Source organism: Antennarius striatus, chromosome 12, assembly GCF_040054535.1.
Source record: "Antennarius striatus isolate MH-2024 chromosome 12, ASM4005453v1, whole genome shotgun sequence".
Lineage (NCBI taxonomy): Eukaryota > Metazoa > Chordata > Actinopteri > Lophiiformes > Antennariidae > Antennarius > Antennarius striatus.
The window spans coordinates 14537186-14558083 of NC_090787.1; the positions used below are offsets into that span (position 1 = coordinate 14537186).

General features: G+C 38.0%; 2 protein-coding genes across 2 annotated transcripts in view; one reads left to right on the plus strand and one right to left on the minus strand.

Moving 5' to 3' along the window:
• Positions 1-6348, minus strand: part of hs6st3b (heparan sulfate 6-O-sulfotransferase 3b) — a 59942-nt gene extending 53594 nt beyond the window's left edge. Inside the window, exon 1 of the mRNA XM_068329763.1 lies at positions 5804-6348. Coding sequence (XP_068185864.1) covers positions 5804-6348 — 545 coding nt within the window. The remainder of the gene's footprint in view (positions 1-5803) is intronic.
• A 2934-nt stretch (positions 6349-9282) lies between these two features.
• Positions 9283-20898, plus strand: part of uggt2 (UDP-glucose glycoprotein glucosyltransferase 2) — a 39210-nt gene continuing 27594 nt past the window's right edge. Inside the window, exons 1-16 of the mRNA XM_068328753.1 lie at positions 9283-9498; positions 9904-10048; positions 11004-11086; positions 11197-11327; positions 14699-14811; positions 15498-15675; positions 16435-16531; positions 16606-16678; positions 17120-17220; positions 17448-17547; positions 17942-18002; positions 18264-18355; positions 18522-18672; positions 20155-20274; positions 20494-20579; positions 20706-20841. Coding sequence (XP_068184854.1) covers positions 9921-10048; positions 11004-11086; positions 11197-11327; positions 14699-14811; positions 15498-15675; positions 16435-16531; positions 16606-16678; positions 17120-17220; positions 17448-17547; positions 17942-18002; positions 18264-18355; positions 18522-18672; positions 20155-20274; positions 20494-20579; positions 20706-20841 — 1650 coding nt within the window. The 5' untranslated portion in view covers positions 9283-9498; positions 9904-9920. The remainder of the gene's footprint in view (positions 9499-9903; positions 10049-11003; positions 11087-11196; positions 11328-14698; positions 14812-15497; positions 15676-16434; positions 16532-16605; positions 16679-17119; positions 17221-17447; positions 17548-17941; positions 18003-18263; positions 18356-18521; positions 18673-20154; positions 20275-20493; positions 20580-20705; positions 20842-20898) is intronic.

Below are 20898 nucleotides of genomic sequence, written 5' to 3' on the forward strand. Positions count from 1 at the left end.
GCACTAGAAGACATCATGTACATGGGGTGAGACGTGTATGGTTCAATGGTCAGTGCAATAAGTGGTAACAGCCCAAGTAATTTAAGCCCTCTTTGCTGTACTTATGAATAAAATATGACATTGCATGTTAATCAGCCAAGGATTAGGGCAGATTGTCAGTGAAGCCAGGTAATAGCAGGCAGTACTCTGCCTGTCTGACAGATGTTTGGTTATGAAGATGTAAATATACTGTTTGTATGACTGGTGGAGAAAATACATTCTGTCATTTTGTGAAAAACGCAAATAAACACATGCAGGACCTAAACAGGATTATACTCTTCTCTAATTACTTGCAGTGACAATTGGAGGTGGGTATCGCCTGCGCTGTTTGTTTGTAAAACACTTTAAAAAGTTGTGGAAGGATTTTGATAAAATTTTAGGTTGTTAAGGTGGGAGGGTGATGTGACAAGGAATGGATTCTGGATCACTGTTTCTGTTTTCTTCAACATTGCAGCATAAAATGTTGCTAATATTTTGAAAATAATATTCAATTGATTAAAATTAATGAAGTGGGTGTTATTTTATAATTTGTCAGAGGCATACTCAAATAAAGTGAGGCCACCATGATGGGTGCAGTGACACAACTGATAATCTTATCCCAGTGTTGCAAACTACAATGCAAATATAAGTCATACACATAAAAATGCTCAATTCTAATTTCAGATAGTAACTGCAAAAGGAAAAAGTTCTGGTGAATGGAAAAAATATGTTTTGGATCTTCGTGCTTTAATGACATTGGTATTAATGAAGTAATACCCTAGTTGTTTTAGTTACCTTCAGGAGATTCTACCATGATGATTATTACCACAAAGCATTGATATTCAGAATGTACTGGATACTATTACCCATTAAGGTAGGGTAATTTTTTTATGATGTAATACTGGCAACCTACAGTAGATTGGAACACAGTGAGACACAGCCAAGATTGACAGTAAATAGACTCCACTAAGTACTGGGAAGTAATTTTCAATTCAAATTATAATTATATTGTCACTAGGCTACATCAAGGCTGGTAAATTATTATCAAAAACTATGTAACATTCACATCAAACACTTAAAGATCTATCTATATCTAAATCTAAAACATCATCATCCCGAAGCTACAATAGAAGCTGAAGACGTGCTCTGTCAGTGCTACATGGGCAATTGTGCATCTGTGTGTGTGTGTGTGTGTGTGTGTGTGTGTGTGTGTGTGTGCGTGCGTGCGTGTCTTATCAAAAGAGGGAATCGAAGCACGTCCACACTCTCCTCATGTTACAGCTTTGGTGTCTTTTTACTTCTACACTGAACATTTATTATGCATAAGCAACGAGAAAGTTGCTAATGAAGATTCTATAATTGATGTTAAAACTGCAATGTCAGCATATGAATTAAATTATGAGCACACACGTAGAACCAGAGAAACTAAGCTGCACATAATGTTCAAACAAAACTAACACTCACACAAAACAAAAAAACCCAAACAAAAAATACGAGTTTTACTGTTTGGAATATTATTTACATCTGCATGATAATGTTTGTGGCTATAATCCACATAAAATAGATAAATGTCCCTGCTCAAGATGTAGCAATTAGATAAAACAGTTAATAAGACTGGAGCTTCTCGGGACACAAATAGGCTGAATTATTGTTTACGCTGCCCCAGTTACACATGTTGAAGTCCATTATGCATTTACTTTCAAGCCCCATCCAAATTTATGGACAAACATTATGTTAAGTTATGGTTTTAAATAGCTCAGAGGAGGCACGAAACAAGAATATTTGCTTACTCTCTTAGTTGCTAACTAGAAACCTACAGGAATGCTCTTCATATTTGGATAGATGGTTAGTATCAGAGTCACAGAAATTAAAATAAATGTGAATATTTCCAGCAAATATATCTGTATACAAATGATCCTGATCCAGCAGCAGTGGACATTTGTGAAACTAAGAGAAATCTGCATAGTAGATGTCCTAGCAAAGAGATTACTCTGCAATCTCTAAATTGATACAGAGATAATGTTCAGTTCACAAATTCAAATATTGGCCATTAAATGTCACCATAATACCACATATAGAAAGTATTGTCTGGCTAGACACACACACTTGCACACACACACACACGCACGCACACACGCACGCACGCACGCACGCACGCACGCACGCACGCACGCACACACACACACACACACAGTGAAATTCTGAACATAAGTATCGCATTATGCAACAGATGAGACGCTCTGTTCATTTGTATATTAAGAACCTATCTGTTTTCCACCTACCTCAGTTTATCAGTGCACGTTAACCACCTGTGACAGCAACACTTTGATTTTCTATTCTTTTCCATTTTCAGGGGCTCTAACTGACCGAATGTATGAAGAAGAATGTGGAATAAATTTAAAATTCACCTACTTGTCTATTTGTGTTTGCACCATCTTCTGATTTCATTCTAAAAATACCGTAGTTCACACTCTTGGAATGAAACGGTACAGATGTCATGTAAGGGTCTGAATTTACTTAAGTGAAGAAGAAGGCTGTGTCGTATGAATGCCCATGTGTATGCAGACACGTCTTTGTGTTACTGTTGAGTGATCTTGTGCGCTCATGGCAGAATGTCCTCATCAGACCAAAACCTGTTAGAGGCTTTGTGTGACTCATCTGCTATTAATGTATAAGTAAGTGTACAAGAAGTTTTGATGGATTTCTTCAAATGCAGCTGTTTTGTAATTATTTAACTACAGTAACAAAACATCATTTTTGGTACTTAAATTATGCCTGATAAACATCCTCACCTCAGACTTGTGGCCATTACAAAACTCTGTTGCTCTTTTTCATTCAGTAACAGATATTTCAAAAGCATCAGGATGGAAACCAATGGTGAGAATTTGCAGCGAGAAACAACAATAATCTCATTTTCATTTACTCAGAAACCAACATCACATAGTTGCTGATACTGAAACACAACCTTTAAATATACAGTACTTAGCATGTAATTGACTTCCGGAGGTATCATTTACTCAGATTTTTCTTTAGGCAAGTACTAATTTAAAATCAGCTTTGTTTTTGTGATCAAGAATTACAATGAATGTATATACCTGAGTTACTCCAAACCAAACAGCTTGCGAATGAACGTGTAACAAACCGAAAAAATAACTTGAAGCCTCACTCAGTGTATCCCCTGAAAGCGCCTGTGAGAAAAACAACCTGCTCAACAAGCCATATTCATTCAGCAGACATGACACTCTCCACAAAGCAACTTAAGAGGACTGCACTTATGGGCATGTTTCTCCAAAAAGCCTCTGAAGAAAGCAGACCTGCCTGCTCCACTTCTCAGCTGACTGACAGCACACTCCAGGGGCGCCATGCCGCAGCTCACACACACTGATCCAGCCTGACACGCCTGACCTTTGTGGTGCGGCACAGCAGGATCAACCTGCCCTGCCCAGCTGAGGAGGCCACATGATGCCACGCAGGCCGTGCCATCGCCACCTGGCCTACTGGGCGAGTGCAGGGAACCGCTAACAGACAATCACTCAATCTGAAAGGCCGTCAGCTGCAGAACAAGTGTACGGGACTGAAATGTGGCAATGAACTATGATCGGTATTTCTTATTGCATCCTGAAGTCTAGTAAGGATGTTTACTTGCTGATATTTAGGGCTTTGCCATAATTTTAATTCCCCTGACCACAAATGAGAGAAAGGCATAATCATCAATTTGTCCATCATTTTTGTCCAAAGAATATCCAACCAGCAAAGCATGGCTCACCAGACAGTCTACATATATTAATCATCCTCAATTGATATTTTGACTTTTAAACAAGTTATTTTTCTGATTTTTTTTCACTGACACATGATTGTTAAGATGACTTTAAACCATGGCGATCTTGCCTGGAACACACCTCTGTATTCCAGCATCATCAAACATCACAGAATTTCACCATGACAAAGAGTTGTGCCTTTTAATATTACATTTTTCCTGTCAGAAGATAATCTTAAGTTGACTTCTCAATAGTACATAACCAAAATAATATCCACAATATCCCAAAAATGGTGCTTTTGTTTCTTTTTTTTACTTTGACCTGATACCATCCAAGATATTTTAATTAAAACAATGCTGAAAAAAACAATAACGAAGATGAAATTTTCATAACACTCCAAGTCATAGCACTTAGTAAAAGTGCTGTGCAGTGACTTGTAAGTGAGGGCGTCAGTCGTGTGTCTGCCAACAGCCATGGTGGAAGACAGAATTACCTCAGAGTAGATGTTGCCTGAGCCCACTAAAGAACAAGAGATGTGAGGGCTGTAAGTGCAGAATAGATGCTGCAGCTGTGAAACGAAGAGCTGTCACATCCAGGGAGCACTTTCCTCACTACAGGAAACACAAATAAATCATGCGCCTGTATACCTCATTGAAACACAATATATTTTTTAAGCATCTTTAGGATATAGAACTGAAAAATATAATTTTAAGGCCTGTTGTTTTAATGAATGACTGCAGATCAGTTTGCACTAAGGAATGTTGACTCTAACTTAACTGAAAAAACACACTCATCAAATCTGCTGTGAGAAAACACACATGTGGAGACTCGTGCATTACATCACGACACCTGCAGTCACTGTACTGTGCAATTACAACAGAAAAAATGCAAGGAAGAAAAATGCTTTTCATGCTGTTCTAAGCTACTTTTCTTAACACCTGACTTCTGCGTAGCTACTTGGGACAATTTGAAGTCAGTCCTGAGATAAGGTGGCTTCATATATGATCATATGATACAACAATAGTGTAGTAGAGTAGTAGCTTTAAGCAAACAAGCCTCAACGGGACTTGAATCACGTTTGACACATGCCGAAGAAGAGGTATGAAGAGTTGTGTGCATAGATGATGGTTAGAATATGAGTGCGTACTCTGTCTTTGGACAACTGAGAGAGGCTCACACCCTTATCGAAACAAACAAACAAAAAAAACCAGCCATCAAACCCCTTCTTTACTTTTTCAAGCAGGATGAGATAAGAATGCAATGATTACTGTGGTGCAAGAAGATTTGGTCTGCAGGCTCACAAAAATCATTTAGCTGTGAAAGTAGAATTGTGTAAATGTTTCTGTCCTGTCAGTTAACGCACAGTTGTGGAAAATAACAGCATTAGCAGGTGCAAACAGAGGAGCTGTTGTGAACAAAAAGGACAAGCAGAAAATTCATCAGAAGGACAAAAAAGTCAGACAATTTAAAGCGTTATAGTAGTTGATAGTTGACTATTACTGCACTTCTTGTCTTTAGGATTTATAGATTTAGGGTTCATGCTGACACTCACCAAACAATCTGATGTTTTAAAATTTACTTTGTAGCAGCTCACAGTAAATCTCTCATTGAAACTACTGTATTCACTGAAGGCAGCAAAAGGTTGTTCTACATGTCCTCAGAAAAACACATCTCCACTGGGAACACAGTGAATTCCCATCCCATCTATCATTGCTTACTTTATGACAGTGAGCTATGCAAATTTAAACAAGGTTAGACTTAAGCGTACATTTTAAATGTATCACAGTGTTCTGGTGGTTGTGGGGGCCACAAAGCATCTGTCCTGAACGCTTGTTTGTGCACACTTTCTCTGTGACTCTAGTCGTTTGGGGACCACAGAGCTTGTTCCTGCTCATCCACTCAAGAAACACACACACACACACACACACACACACACACACACACACACACACACACACACACACACACACACACACACACACACACACACACACACACACAAGGGGACCAGACGTGGGATACTGCACCTTTTATTCCTCTGGGCCTCCTTCTTACCCATTATGACAGGTACACAGTTCGTTAGTTCGGTCCAGTCTGCGTGCAGCCCGCAGCTCCAGCCGGTGGAGAAGCGGGAGAAGAGCCAGGACTCCTCCTTCCCTGGTCGGTGACATGTGCATTTCTTCTGCCCTGGTTTGCAGTCGCAGGGTTGTTCCAAGCGAATATTCCTCACCAGGTGTCTCCCAAATGTGGTTCCTCCAGTTTTCTGGATGTGCAAAAACACGATCACGTCGTCCCCTTTGATGTTGAACTCCACGTGTCTGTCAAGATCTCTTTCGGTGAAGTTGAATTTTGACGGTACTTTAGGAGGGCTGTCATCCTCCAGGTCTTGATCTCTATAGTCATCGCTGTCTAGAAACGGGGTGGAAAGTAGGCTTACCCCCCTTAATTTCTCCCCAGGTTTAAAGTGGCACGAATTGCTGCCAGCGGGACATATGTACTGGTAACCAATCATAACAAAAAGGACAGCTAAAATGGGAACCAAGATGAGTTTACTGGATCTATCATCCATCATATCAAGATAGTATCTTCATTCCATTACTGTGAATAATAAAAACGCGCCCGTGGGTTATGCGGAGATCAATATTCCTCCATGCCTCAGTTCGACTAAAGGTGCTTATTGTTTTTATTATTATTATAGTTATTATAATTATTATTATTATTATAGTGCCACGTGTTGATTAAATAAAACCCTCCGAAGACACACGACCTGGACAAAAAAGACAAGTCCTACTAAAACACTGCACGCCGTCTTCGCTGTGATGGAAATCCAGTCCAAAATCAAGATTCATGGCATTCAAATTTCTGGTTGTCCAACTTCTTAAGCCGGTGCGGAGCTGCATCCGTGTTGACGACTCCCATGCTTTGGCATCAAGTTGAAAAGCAAGCAGCTGATGAGAGTTTTAGAGCTACTTTAATCTTGATCCCAGTCTAAATCGCGGTACGATTCATTTCGGTGTCATATCTATTGAAACAGAAATATCTACCCGGCTCGGACTGTTGGACCGGATCGTTCAGCAGCATCCTTGGCGGGTCGAGGCGGAGGTCTGACTGTCTGCTCCAACAGCGCGTCTGAGAGGATGCTGCTGCATCCGAGCCGAGAAATGCGCTGCGCTCTCGTCGTGGTTGGGCTGGGAGAGCTTTAACCTACATCCCATCCCGTCCATCCCATAATCTTGTTTCACACAAAAGCCATAAATCCACACGGACACTAGACTGACACCCCTCTACTTGCTTTACAGCCTCTACAGCGGCCAGTTTAATGAATAAGATGACAATAAAAGTGAAGCTACTTCCAATATGCAGCAGTGCTGTTTATATGATCATACATCTGCGACTATACAGTCACCTGAAAAGCTAATTCCAACCTTTTGCAGTGATTAGCCTATATGTTTTTATGCACTTTAGTTAAATTAATTTTAATGTGTGATTTGATCATCCTTGTCTTTATACATTTTTAATAATGTATTTTTCTCATTAATACAAGTTGGACACTGGAAAATGTCAAATGAAAGGTAAAGCAAATGAATTAATTTTAGTACTAGCTGTTTTATTGCATTTTATGCAATAATGTCTAGTTTTCAGCGTTAACATCCTGGCTATTGCAGATGGGTCTGTTACACATCCAGTTTAGAATTAACCTTGTCTACAAAGAGAAAGGACGCAAATTGTTGACTCTGGATTGAGCAGTCACTGCAAAAATACATTACATTTACTGAAAGATAAAAAGCACAGTCTAGTTTAAATAATATATACATACTGTGTACCTGAACCATGATAATGTTATCTGGTGCAACCACTCAACGTGAGAAAAATAAGTGAATTCAACAAACCATCTTTTTCACTGCATGAAATACAGAGCATTTTAGATGAACATGTCAAGAGACCAAATTGCATTTTTAAAGCAATTCTTCGCCTGTTTTACATGGAAGGATCACACACAACAAATGCATAATATGTGGCTCTGAGGAAGATTTCCAATGTTTGTGACAATTACACTGCTGCACTATGTTTGGCGTGGACATTTACTGGATGCGTGCACTTTCAAAAAAGGTTGGCAGGGTCTGATACACAGATTATATGGAGTTGTCTCATTTGCAGATGTAGGATCCAGTGATTTTGTCCCATGTGGTTTACAAATTAGAGTATCTCAGCCATTTGTGCACTGTTATAACCATTCTCTATTCAACTAGCATATTTCAGAGACCATTTACCATTGTGCAAGGTGGTAGACAACTCATTAAATACAGTAAAGACTGACTAATGGATTGCCATAGCAACTGTCACTAGTCACATTTAGACAATGTTTTGCCCACTAGCTAAACCCAGTCTGTTAGTTTGATTGTAAGCTATAGGGGTATACAACCAGCTATCAGTACTATTTGTAAAGGTTTGCCAGTACAGTATATCAATGTTGCATGGAATGTAGACCTAAATTTAATTGTGGTTTTGCTTTTTCACAACATCGACATGTGCAAATACCAAATTTGTCAAATGAAGACAAAATAAGTATCATGGTACTGCAAGTTTTGTCAGTCATTATATTATCATCATCAAAACAGCATACTTACATACTTACAAACAATAACAATATACAGTAATGGGGCATTCATTGTTTTTACTGTATCCACTTACAATTATGCTGTTGTCTTTCCAATCTTATCCTGTGATTTCTGCTTAACAAAGAAGTGTATTCTCTATTCTGCTAATTTATGTATGGGAATTTAGGTATAAAAAGCTGTTTTGGGGGCAAACGAGGGGCACTGTTCGGTGCCTTTATGGGAAGTTTAATGTAGTTTATCATTATCATTGAAATGTGCAAAATTTGAGTGGCTGTTTGGATTCTCTTTACCCAGATTTTTTTTTTTTGAGTGGGGAGAAAGGTAAATACTGTATTTCACTAGTTTTACTTAATAAGTGATGCACAACTGGATATTGTCCGTAAATTATTTAATCTAATCGAATAAGAAATGCAGCAATAACACAGTAATAAACTATCATAAATGTTATTTATTCAGTAAGAGCATAACTATCGGCGTATGTAACTCATATTAACCACATTCAGCTTCATAAAATGTGATTAATTCAACCCCCCCTTATAGATGCAATGTTTTCCTTAAAATTTGTCAATTTATTCTGCTTATTTCTTTTGCTGCTGCAGCAATCAAATTATTTCCGTGGATCCATAAAGACTTCTCTTGCCTTTCGTGTTGAATATTACAGTATTTGAAGACTTGGGTCGTGTCCCATGCAGCTGGCTGCGGGGTCAGACCTGACACACGCAGCGCTTCCTACTGACGCCGCAGCCCCGTTAGAACACGCAGTTTGTTTGGTGGGTAAAGCGTTTGAGCTACGGCGGCTGTCTCTTTAGCTGTCCACGCCGTGCCAGGCTAAATTGTAACTTTAACATGTAGTTTCCTGGAAACATTCCTATCCTTTTCACTAATTATGTTTATAAAAAACTAGGTAACACTCGTGTCCAAAACAATAAGAGCTATACTTTATTTTTCTTTTCATATTTCTATCTTGTGCGAATAACGGTCATCGCGGGCCACCATAATATTGGGCATCACCGGCAACTTGGAAGCTACACGGGTCTTCAGATACCCAAAATACCCGCCTGAAGCCTTTACTTTGTAAGGAAGCGGTCACCGTCGTTAACGGGGTGAGTAATGAGTAATACATAATTGGCAAAACATTACTCACTTGTTATTAATTTGTTATTTTCCGGAATAAGTGGTAGACATAGACGACTTTCTATACGCAAGTGTGCCGCTCTCAGTCACGACTAATCAGGTTTATGCTATAGCTAAAGTTAAATCCTCTCCCCTGAAGCCCATTTCAGCGTGTAACGTAACTTAGCTAACAAACAACATGGTGACAGCTCAAGTGTCTTTACCAATATATTCCACTGCAACGTTCTCCGCATTTCAGGGTTCTTGTAAACACGTCTTTGTGTTCCAGTGTTGTGGTTTAGAACAGATAGTAACTTGAAGTAACTTCGCTACGTGGCACTGAGAGCCAAAGGAGCTGTTCTGACTGCATTGGTGTCTGCTGTCTGTCACTGCAGGTTCATGTTATGTCAACATGAGGAGGAATATTATTGTGCTGTCACTGCTGCTGCTGAACACACATCACGTCATGTCAGCAGCCAAAGGCGTCACTGCCAGCTTAAAAGCAAAGTGGGACATGACGCCCTTTCTCCTGGAGACGAGGTACTCCTCATTCGACATGTGTACCTGACGTCAGACAAATCTGCCATGAACAGTCCCAGCTAGGATTGTCAGAACGAAGCGATGACATAAGGTCCCCCAAATGCATGCATTTATTTCCACGTTTAGATCATTTTCTCATCATACTTTGTTTTCTTTTGTATCTTTACTGACATTTTTAATTGATGGAAGCAAACATTATACAAGCTTTTGCAACAGAAATGGAAATATGACCCAAGTCTCATTGATGGTATGATACAGTCATAACATAGCATCATAAATGCAATTCACCTTGAATCCACATGAGGAAAAGGAAAAGGAGGACATAGACATAAACCAAAAGACCAAAGGTCAATTCATGACGAAAGAAGCAGTTATATCCTTTGGGTAGTCAAAAAGGTCAATATTAGATAGACAGCAGAATGATACAGTAAATTGTATGAACTTTCTCTTGCCTCATTTTGTGATGACTGGGGCTAGGTGATCAATCAAATTCTATATTCTATTAGTATTTGGATTTTAGCGATTTTGAAAATTAAGATGACCGAGATAAAGTACTGTCATTTTTTTACACTGTATTTGACTCCTTACATAATTGTTCCCTTTAGTGGATCATATCATGTATCTGTTGAGAATATTTTACTTATTATGAGTCAGCAGTTTTGTTTTGTTTTATCACAAGTGCTGTTAATAGTTTTCCTAGAAAAGTTGGAATTCAAAGTAAGATTTTTCGTCTTCTATGATAATGTAGTCCTTATAACTGCTTACTATTAAGGTTTGTATAGCGCTGAGCTGGAACACTTGCACAAAGACTGGGAATCTTAGGTTAAGTATTACAAGCAAAAAAATGAAATTATTGCATCAACTCTAGTTCTAATCGATAGGTGGTTTCAAATTGGTTACTTATGGACATACTGTGGTTTCACTAATGTACACCATTCTGTCATCTTTTGTACAGTGAGTTTATCGGAGAAGATGGGAACGAAAAATTCTGGCAGTTTGTTGACACTGTGAAAGAGCTCACTGTATACAAGCATGGAGGTGTCTGGTTTTTTTATTACTTTTTTGATTAAATGTAAATTTTGCATTATAACGAATATGCTTATCCGCTGAAATTCACCATTGTTACTACTATTTATGTGCCTTCACAGAATCTGTGCGCTCATACTACAACTTGATCCTCAAAAAGGCTGGACAGTTCCTCTCAGATCTTCAAGTAAATCTCCTCAAATTTGCCCTGGCCCTTCGGTCATACTCACCAGCTGTTCATGCATCCCAGCAGGTAGGTTTGATTACTTATGTACTTGTTTTATTTGTCTATCAGGAATAGTTTTGGAACAAAATTAAAGGTTTTTGGTAATGTATAAGAACAGAATTATCATATTTATCACAGAATTATTAGAACAATTAGGGCACAAAATGTTCTCACAAAGTTTGGAAATACTGTAATCTCTTTCTTTCTCAGTTTTGTTCAGAGATTTGCACCTTTGCCACTTGTTTAATGTTTGGATATGATAAAAGTTGCTCAATGTTACACTGATCCAAAACATCTCTAAATTTAAATGACTTATTAAACTTTTGAAATGCAATTTGCTGTTTAACATATCATAATCCTCTAAAATGACACTTTAAAGTTATGGAGAATGTGGCCACACAGTTTCTGAATTTAAAGCAGGTGGGTGTGAATTAAGCAATACCATGCTCACGGCAGAGGAAGAGGTAGAAATAATTTTGATAGTTAAGTTAAAGTTGCATAAGGAGGAGGGAAAGAAAAAATAGCAATAGATGCTAAATGTCAGTGGAGACCCAAATACTTTTCACTGAGTCAACAAAAATGCCATGCCGGGTCAGCAGGCAAAATTGGAGCAGAGGGTTTGGATGGACAGTGCAGCAGCAGCAGAGGAGTATACAGTGATGTAATGCCATCTCATATAAACAGTTAGATCTTCACCAAAAAGTCAGAGTAACACAATAAGAGCAAACACAATATTCAAGTTTTAAATGAGTATGCCATTTACATTTTGGTTGCTCTTTTTAGCCTGTCTATGGTTTGCTGTCACATCTGTTAATGTTTTTTAAAATTGTGTCTGTAAGGTTGAATAAAATATCTGTCCATCCATGCATCCATCTGTCCGTCCGTTTGCTGAATGCTGTTTGTTCAACTGTTCAACAACTGAAACTGAATGCCCCTGGTAGCTGGAGTTCAGCGTTTGACACAGCTGTGGTGGAGTTTTGGCCCAGAGTACTTTTTGAAGGAACTCAAATGTAGTTAAGCTGAAGAGTTGATAAGCAAGCAACGACTACCTCAAAGGGGTTCAGGGGCCTCATTCTTAAAACTCAGATTCCATCACCAGATGTACTTTGGCAATAAAATTCAGATCTTTAAAACCGTGTGGTAAACACCTGTAAACACAGCATTCTGCAGTAAATTGTGGGGACAATGTCTTCCCTCCACTCGTCCCAGTGTCGTCCTCCAAACATCCATGATTGATCAGTGTAAATAACTTGTGAATGTTCTGATGTCCTTTGTTGGACTATCAGTGAGGGAAAGATGGATAGGTTGACTACAAAGACTAAAGCAAGGTGCTCATTGCAGAGGTTGATCACTGAAAATTTTTTTGATTTGAGGGCTTAGCAGTGAAAAGTCAAATTAAAGCAAACCGTGAATGATGATGTGATGAATGGTGTATACATTGTTTGATCAACTTTAAAAACTGTTCCAGATAGTAAGAAGGTAGTTGAAGCCAGAAAATACTGTTGCTCATTTGCACAATTTTTACTAGAGTAAGAAACTGCCACACCTCCTGATGTATCCACAATGGTATGCCATTATAAGATTCAGTTATTTTTTTATGTTGTCCTGACCCTGAAGCATTCCTTCATTATATTGCCACTATCATGCTTGTCTGATTTTAATAATTATTTTGAGTTATGAAGCTTTGAACACTGACCAATGTTTTCTTTGGATCATTTATGACTTCCTGAATGACTATTCATCTTTGTAATGTCAACCTCTTCTATCAAGGTTTACTCTTGCTACTTTATTACCTTGTTGAATAAGATAACTATTTTATATTTTCATTTTTTGTTTACACAGGTTGCTTTTGTTTTTTATGAAATGTAACATGGCATACTGTAAGTCATACACAAAAATAAAAAATATCTTGGCATAGAATTTGGTGGTCATGGTTCCCCAATAGCTTACCTGAATACTTTCTGCAATGGTCTTAAAAAGTGAAGATTAATCACACCTCACAAAACAGATATTGACCATAATTTGAGAAATTGACTGCCACGAGATTTCAAGCAGTTGCCTGCAAGAACAAAATGTTAGAATTATTAAATTCTGTATCAAAAAGCTGTGACATCAGAATGTTCTGCAAAAGCACCATTATTCAGGAACAGAAGTGGTAGTTGTGTCCATGTTTCGCATTTGGTGGGATAGGGATTAGGTTACACAAATCCTGGGGGCCACCTGTATGTGTGATTGAAGAGATTCTTTGCTGGTGGCTTAAAGATGTCTATAAATCAACCACGTTTTAGAATGTGTAGCTTTTGTGCAACACCATCCATATTTAAAGGCTTGCAGTCCACAAGCTTACAGATTTTGCTTTTGAGCTTCAAGTGATAGACGTTGTATCACATTATGAAACTCTTTATCTCTTCTGGAAGTACTCCAAATGTAGACAGCATTTCTCACTGGATATTATGCACTGCAAGGAAGCATATCGGTCATTATAACTGCCATCAAACTAAATTTGAATTTAGAACATTTATTAAATTCTTTCTAAGTCTTTACTACAAATTAATTCTGTAGAGATTTGGGTATAAACTGTAACCTGATAGATTATACTGTAGGTACATGCTGAGAGACCAGTGAAAATGATTTTGAATTTATTCAACTACTTCAAAATCTTGAATAGAATAAGATGAAAATCACATTTTGGAAGGTCTTCAAACCGGTTTCGGACAAACTAGTGTACAGACACTGTCCATGTTAAATTAAAAAGTAATCTCAGACTTCCAAGTATTCTACTATGGCATCAGTACAGATTATTTTGAATTTTAATTGATGTGATTGACATTATATTAATTAGTATCATTATATTGCGATACTCTTATTTGCTTGTCTCCCAAAGCAGTCAGTTGAAAAATAATTTATTCAGAACTGTGATGCTCCACTTTTAACTACAATTTAACGTTTGGCCACATTATATTATTTTCTTTAATTTTTTAACTTATTTAACCTTTATTTAAGCAGGTGAGTCAGTTGAGAACCAATTGTCATTTACCATAACGACCTAGCCTGGAGCAGCATAGGAATGGAAAAAGTGCTTAATGGTGTAGGACTGGTCTTCATACAGATTCTGTTGTTTTTATCATTCTTCGCATGCTGTTTGGCTAATGTCGCATTTCTAAGTGCACAAAAGGTTACACAAGAAAGTGGTCTGTGCAAGAAGTTTTATTGAACTACACCGTTTTGTCTTGTTTTGAAATATATTTGAGTGAATAATGGCATTTGGCTGGTGAAACAAGGCATCATGCTACGTTGTGTAAATGCTCTTTTGATTTGCTGGAGAATGTTGAGAGTAAAGTTACTTAACTGATTGAATTAATAAGAGAATGAGAATATTTCATCTCTCTCCTTGACAGATAGCAAGTGACGAACCTCCGCCTGAGGCTTGCCCTGCCTTTGTCTCCATTCATGGTCAACGTACCTGCAGTACTAAGGAAGTCAAGAAGCTCCTGAAGGCAGCTGCAGGCAGGTAACACAGATTCACATTGTGTTCCACATTATAGATAAAGTCTGTATGTCAGAAGATGAAAAATTTACTCAGTTGTTGCTGTCTCCAAGGAGGTTTTGTTTTCCATCTTGCATAGATATGGACACAACTCTACACAATCTATAGATATTTATGCATAGTTTTTCTTATTTGTTGTTTTGTTTTTGTATTCGGATGAAATACACTTTAAACACACATTCACCTGCATCTCTTTATACATGTGCGGGAAAGCTAGAGCAGATAAAAGATGGAGAAAGCAGTGTAACCTGATCGATACATTTGCAGCCTAGAGTCTGACCTCTTACCCTGCAGAGTGTTTCAAACCCACTCCCAAAGGCAGAGTTATAGAAAGGTCCACAAAACATTCATAAATTTTATAAGAGAAAGAAAGAGCAGGCACATGCTGGATATCTGTAGATACTACCACACACTCCTTTTTCATTATTAGTGGTACTGGCGATATTTTGAACACATAAGAATTTGGGGAATTCGTGAAGGAAGGTATTGTCCAAAAGCCCTTCTAGTTTCTTACTAAAACAAACTAGAAGGACTTTTTAAAACTGTGTTTGACATTTTAAGTGTCAACATTTTACTTCTGATGAATGAAGAAATTGCTGAATGATTTTATTTCAGAAAGGTCTTTAAAAAGCATTTTCAAATGTTTTCAGGCCAAAGCCATGTTTATACAAGAATGATCACACATATCCAAGAGTTGATAACACAGATGTGCCAGTTGTGATCCTCTATGCCGAGATAGGAACCAAGAAATTTGCCGCTTTCCATAAGGTGCTGTCAGGGAAGGCTGAAGAGGGCACAGTCATATATGTACTGAGGCATTTTGTATTGGTGAGTAGCAATGCTTTTACAGCCATTAAATAATAGTCAGTAATATGGTTTGCTGTACCTCTCAGGAAGTTATCTTGTAATCTAGATTTATGCATGTATCTTTTCTTTTTCACACAAATGGACCTCATGATAGTCTGTTAATCTTTCTTTTCAAATTAAAATTCTATCAATTCCCAAGGAATTATCTTGCTTCTAAGTACTTATGCAGTCAAAGCCTTATGCAGCATATTTCTATTAGATATCCACAGTTTTATCTATACTTGAGCTACATGTTCTTCAATATAATGCACTTTCAATATAGTGCCTATGGAAACAAATTGTAAACTACAATAAAGGTATCTAACCCCAACTTCTGCGTCCATTGCAGACAGTACTCTTTAATGTAGGACTTTTTATCTTGGGTTTTTTTTTTAAGCAGTTAGGAAATTACTAGTTTAAATCAGCACTTATTAACTGTCTACCTATAATGTACTATGATGTAGTTGTGAAATTTTTCTTGTGAAAGATAGACAGTGTTTTTTATTCTGAGTGATGCTTACATCAATATTGAATGCAGTGAATCTGCTGTTGCATGTAACCATCTGTTCATCATTCTGTTCATAAAGTTTATGAAGGTGCAGGCAGGAGGCAACCCCCTGGGGACTGATCTGCAGTTGTCATGATTATTGTCACAGTGTTGCACATACAAACAAAACTTTAAACTGTTATAGATTACTTCACTTTCATCTAACCGACTACTCTGCTCCTCAATGCTCACAGGAGCCAAAACCTCAAAAAATGCTTTTATCTGGGTACGGTGTTGAGTTGGCTATCAAAAGCACAGAATACAAAGCTGTGGATGACACCAAAGTAAAAGGTTAGTTGGTATCAAACATTCTGTACTTGTTCTTGCTGTGTCCAAGACAACAATATGTACCTTTTTCTTTGTAGATTCAAGGACAGTTATAAATGCTGAGAATGATAATAATGATGAAGTTCAAGGATTCATTTTTGGCACATTAAAGTAAGTTTCTTGATTGAAACATATTCATTGCTATTTATTTTTCACATTTTATTGCCACTAAGCATCCCATAAATACCCGGAGGTGAGCTAACAGTGGGAGGTGTCAGCTCATCTCTGGAGCACTGCCGAGGCACCCTTGAGCAAGGTGCCGTCCCCTTTACAAATTGCTCATTTGAGGCGCACCAAGAAGGAGCTGCCTGCCACTCTACCTCCCCTGCATGCCTACAGGCCCCTTTGTGTGTGTGTGTGATACAGAGGCCTGTATTCACAAATATGTATGCATGCATTTGTAATCAGTAGCTAGAGTGTGCTTTCTTAATTTCCCTTCGGGGATCAAACCAGTATATATAAAAAAAAAAAAAATGTTCTGGGACTTTTTAACAGTGAAAATGAAATCAATGCACTGTAAGTGTTGTTTCCTTTTCTTTTGTCTCTGTCAAGAAAATCTCACCCTGAATTCAAGCAGCAGCTAGATGAGCTTCGCCAGCATCTCCTGGAGAGTACGAACGACATGCTCCCTCTCAAAGTGTGGGAGCTTCAAGGTATTTAGAGAAAAAGAATGTTTTATTTCAATTGTGTAATGATTGAAAGCGTCAAAGTAAATCACACTTCAGATTTTTGCTGTGTATTTCACAATTATTGACTGGAGATTAAATCGTTGATAGTTTACAATGTCATAACATATTATTTCTTTGGTTGCCTTGCCTCTTATTGGTTAAATTTAGCCGGAAATAATGTGCAAACTGATAAATACTGGTGATCTCCACAGATCTTAGTTTTCAGGCAGCTGCCAGAATAATGTCTGCGCCAAAGTTTGATGCTTTGAAGCTCATGCAAGACCTCAGTCAGAACTTTCCTACAAAAGCCAGGTAGATATTTTCTTTTCTTGGGGACTGGGTAACGTGTTTGACACACTTGCATTCGTGTTTTTGGAGCCCTAGCTTCTGTTGTAGTGTCAAGGCTCATCAAATTTGAATGAATGGATTGAATTGTGTAAATTTGTGTTTTATAAACCCATTTGTTATCTGTAATAAACCCATCTTTACTGTATAGCTCTAATTAACTTTTTGGTGCTTATGAAAGTCCAGACAATGTCTAATGAAACCAAACATGCTGCGTAAGAGTCACAGTTTACAGCGCATTGACTGAAATTGTACCATCTTGAGGTCCACAGGTTTTGCAAGATTTGAAGTGGCATTTTACTACAGGCTGGGGATGTGGTAAAAGCTGATGGTGACTGTGCATGTTTTACTGTTCCCACAGATCACTGACAAGAGTGGCTGTAAAGCAGGAAATGAGAAAAGAAATTGAGGAGAACCAAAAGGTGCAATATCATAAACAGCATTCCTATATGATGGTGCAGGAGGTTTTCTTTGGTTTTCTTAGCCATTATTTCTAGAGAATGAGTGTCGAATCTGAATCTAAAATGACGTCCATAACATTTTCTGCAAAGCTCTATGTAAACTTTGCTACTGCAACTTACTTCTATAACATATCTCCTTATAACATTGAAGGACAGCTTTAAGTCACTCACTTTGCCCTCTTGGCATTTAATCAAATGCTTTTATTGCATTCATTCTTGCAGCATATCAGTGAAACCATTGGTGTTCACCCCGGAGATGGGGAGCTCTTCATCAATGGATTGCACATTGACCTGGACACTCACAATCCTTTCAGGTAGGACTCCAGCCGGAACAAGTACGTACTAGTATGAATAGGCTCTCATAAGGAAGCCTCTAATGAATGCATTGGCTCTGTAATCCTGTTGCAGACTTCATTTTAATACAAAACACAACTAATGCTGATGTGAATAAAAAGATAACATGTGAGTTTGTATTTTCAGTATTTTGGATATCCTCAGAGGAGAGGCCAGGGTGTTAGAGGGGCTTCATAACCTGGGCGTAAAAGGTGAACATCAGGGCAAGCTGTTGAGGTTGCCTGTGAATACTGTGGATGACAGCTATGCCTTAGATATCAGACATCCAGCTATAATGGTGAGTCCTCTCAAAGGACATTATTCTGCAGGTGATATCCCTTATTTGTGTAGTTGCACTGGGCTGTAAATTAGTGAATCATTTAGGTGTTTACATCATTCTCCAGCACCCAAATAACTTCAGTTATTAATGGGGAAGTTGGCCAGTAAAATACATCAAATTAAAAACTTTCAAGCTGGAATTTTTTGCCCCTTCACCCATTCCGATATTCTAGGTACTGAAAAATAACAAGGAAGGGAAGATATTAAACTGTTCCAGAGGCAACCAAGAGATCTGTTATTCCAGCATACATCTCCCCTTACAGAGATAAAGATTGTTGATTTACTAGAGACACACAAGGAGTGTGTGGGGTAGGTGATTGCAGTTTGACTATTACACTGTGCCCCAGTTACAGAAAGACCGCTGTTAAAGCTGTTTTGATCAGCAATAACAGATCTAGTTGGATGTATAATTTTGAGTCGTTTACCATGGTTTGTTGCATAGGTTGGATTCAAATGGCAGGTAATGGTCTTGATATTTTCAGTGCCTCCATGAAACCATTTATTAGAGTAAAACTTTCCTAATTTGGCAAAGAAATACAGGAACGATCTTGGAAGTCAATATGTGTAGAATAACACTAAGTTTGTCTTACACAAGCAAACCCATAAACCATAAAGATGGAAGAGTTTCAGACGTCCCTTCATTTGTACTTAGCTGTTTGACTCATGCCTTAATTAATTAAAGTCTCCATTGTTATACAGAGACACAATGTAAACAGACTCAGTATGCAAGAGTGCTGCTCATTCTAATTCATGCTACAAATCATTTATTTTGACCATGCATGCCTGTCTACGCACCACTAATGTTCACACCCGCTTATTAAAATGTAATTAATTTAAGTGAAAGTACTTCTTTATTGAACAAACTGGTCAATTTGTCAGGGCATATTAATCTTATGTACACTTCTGACATCAATTTGTTAAATCATTAAGGTGTAGAACAAAAAAGAAATGTTTTCAGAACTTACCTCATGTAAGTGATCAACATAGTTGAGTGTTTGACAAGACAATATTGTGAATAGAGAATGTGATCAGCACCAAAATGAATCATTCATATCAAGTGGAGCTACTGCATCCAAAAATTCAAGCATTGGATACACACCATTTGTTAATGAAAGGTTAGTGGTAGAAGATGCAGGTCCTGAGTCAGAAAGCACAATCACTCTGAACTGCAGTATATTAATTGTCACAAGTTATATCAATCACACTTTACTGAAAACCAATGTGCTTTTAGATATAAACAAAATTGTCAGATAAACCAGACTAAATTTGAATATTTTCATTTCATATTCTATCCCGACCATCGAGAGTACAGAAAACACCACTGCTTTCCCAGAGTGAGATAGTTACCATGCATTTCAAGATTGGTTTTCTATTTTATTTGACTCAACTCATGAATTTCTTTATTTTCATACAAGTACTCTTTTTATTATACATTTTCCAGTGGATGAACGACATAGAGAATGACCCAGTGTACCGCAGCTGGCCGTCAGGCGTACAGGAACTCCTCAGAGCCACCTTTCCTGGAGTCATCCGGCAGATCAGACGTAATTTCTTCAACCTGGTTAGTTTCCAAAAGATGCTTCTGGCTCTTCTGTAACACGCAGACTAATATCCCCCCCCCCAAAAAAAAAATATAGGAAGGTACATTTTTGTATACGGACAAATACACTCTAATAATAGAGAGGACCTCCTGAAGTTCTTTAAGTCACCTGTGAACAAACGTACTGAATATTTGTAATGGATTATGATGCAGATTTGATGGCGACACTTGTGTTGTTAGGTGCTATTCCTTGATCCAGTGCAAGGAGAAAGTGTTGAGCTGGTGAAACTAGCAGAGCTGTTTTACAAGCACAAGATACCCCTGAGGTTGGTATTGTTATTTCTCATACCTCCACAGCTGTTTCTATGCTCCACTCTTGGCATTTATAATCTTAACAGCTAGGGATTCTCATTTTACCTACAAATTGAATACTTGTGTTCCTCTTTTTATAGAATTGGATTTGTGTTTGTTGTCAACACCAAAGATGAGATTGATGGGTTCTCAGATGCAGGGGTTGGATTTTACCGACTGCTGAATTACATAACAGAGGAGTACGATTTATCCCAGGCCCTGATGTCCCTGTTTTCTGTAAGAATGTCTCCTCTACAAATCTCTTGTTTTTAGAACTTTTTGAGCAGTCACTAT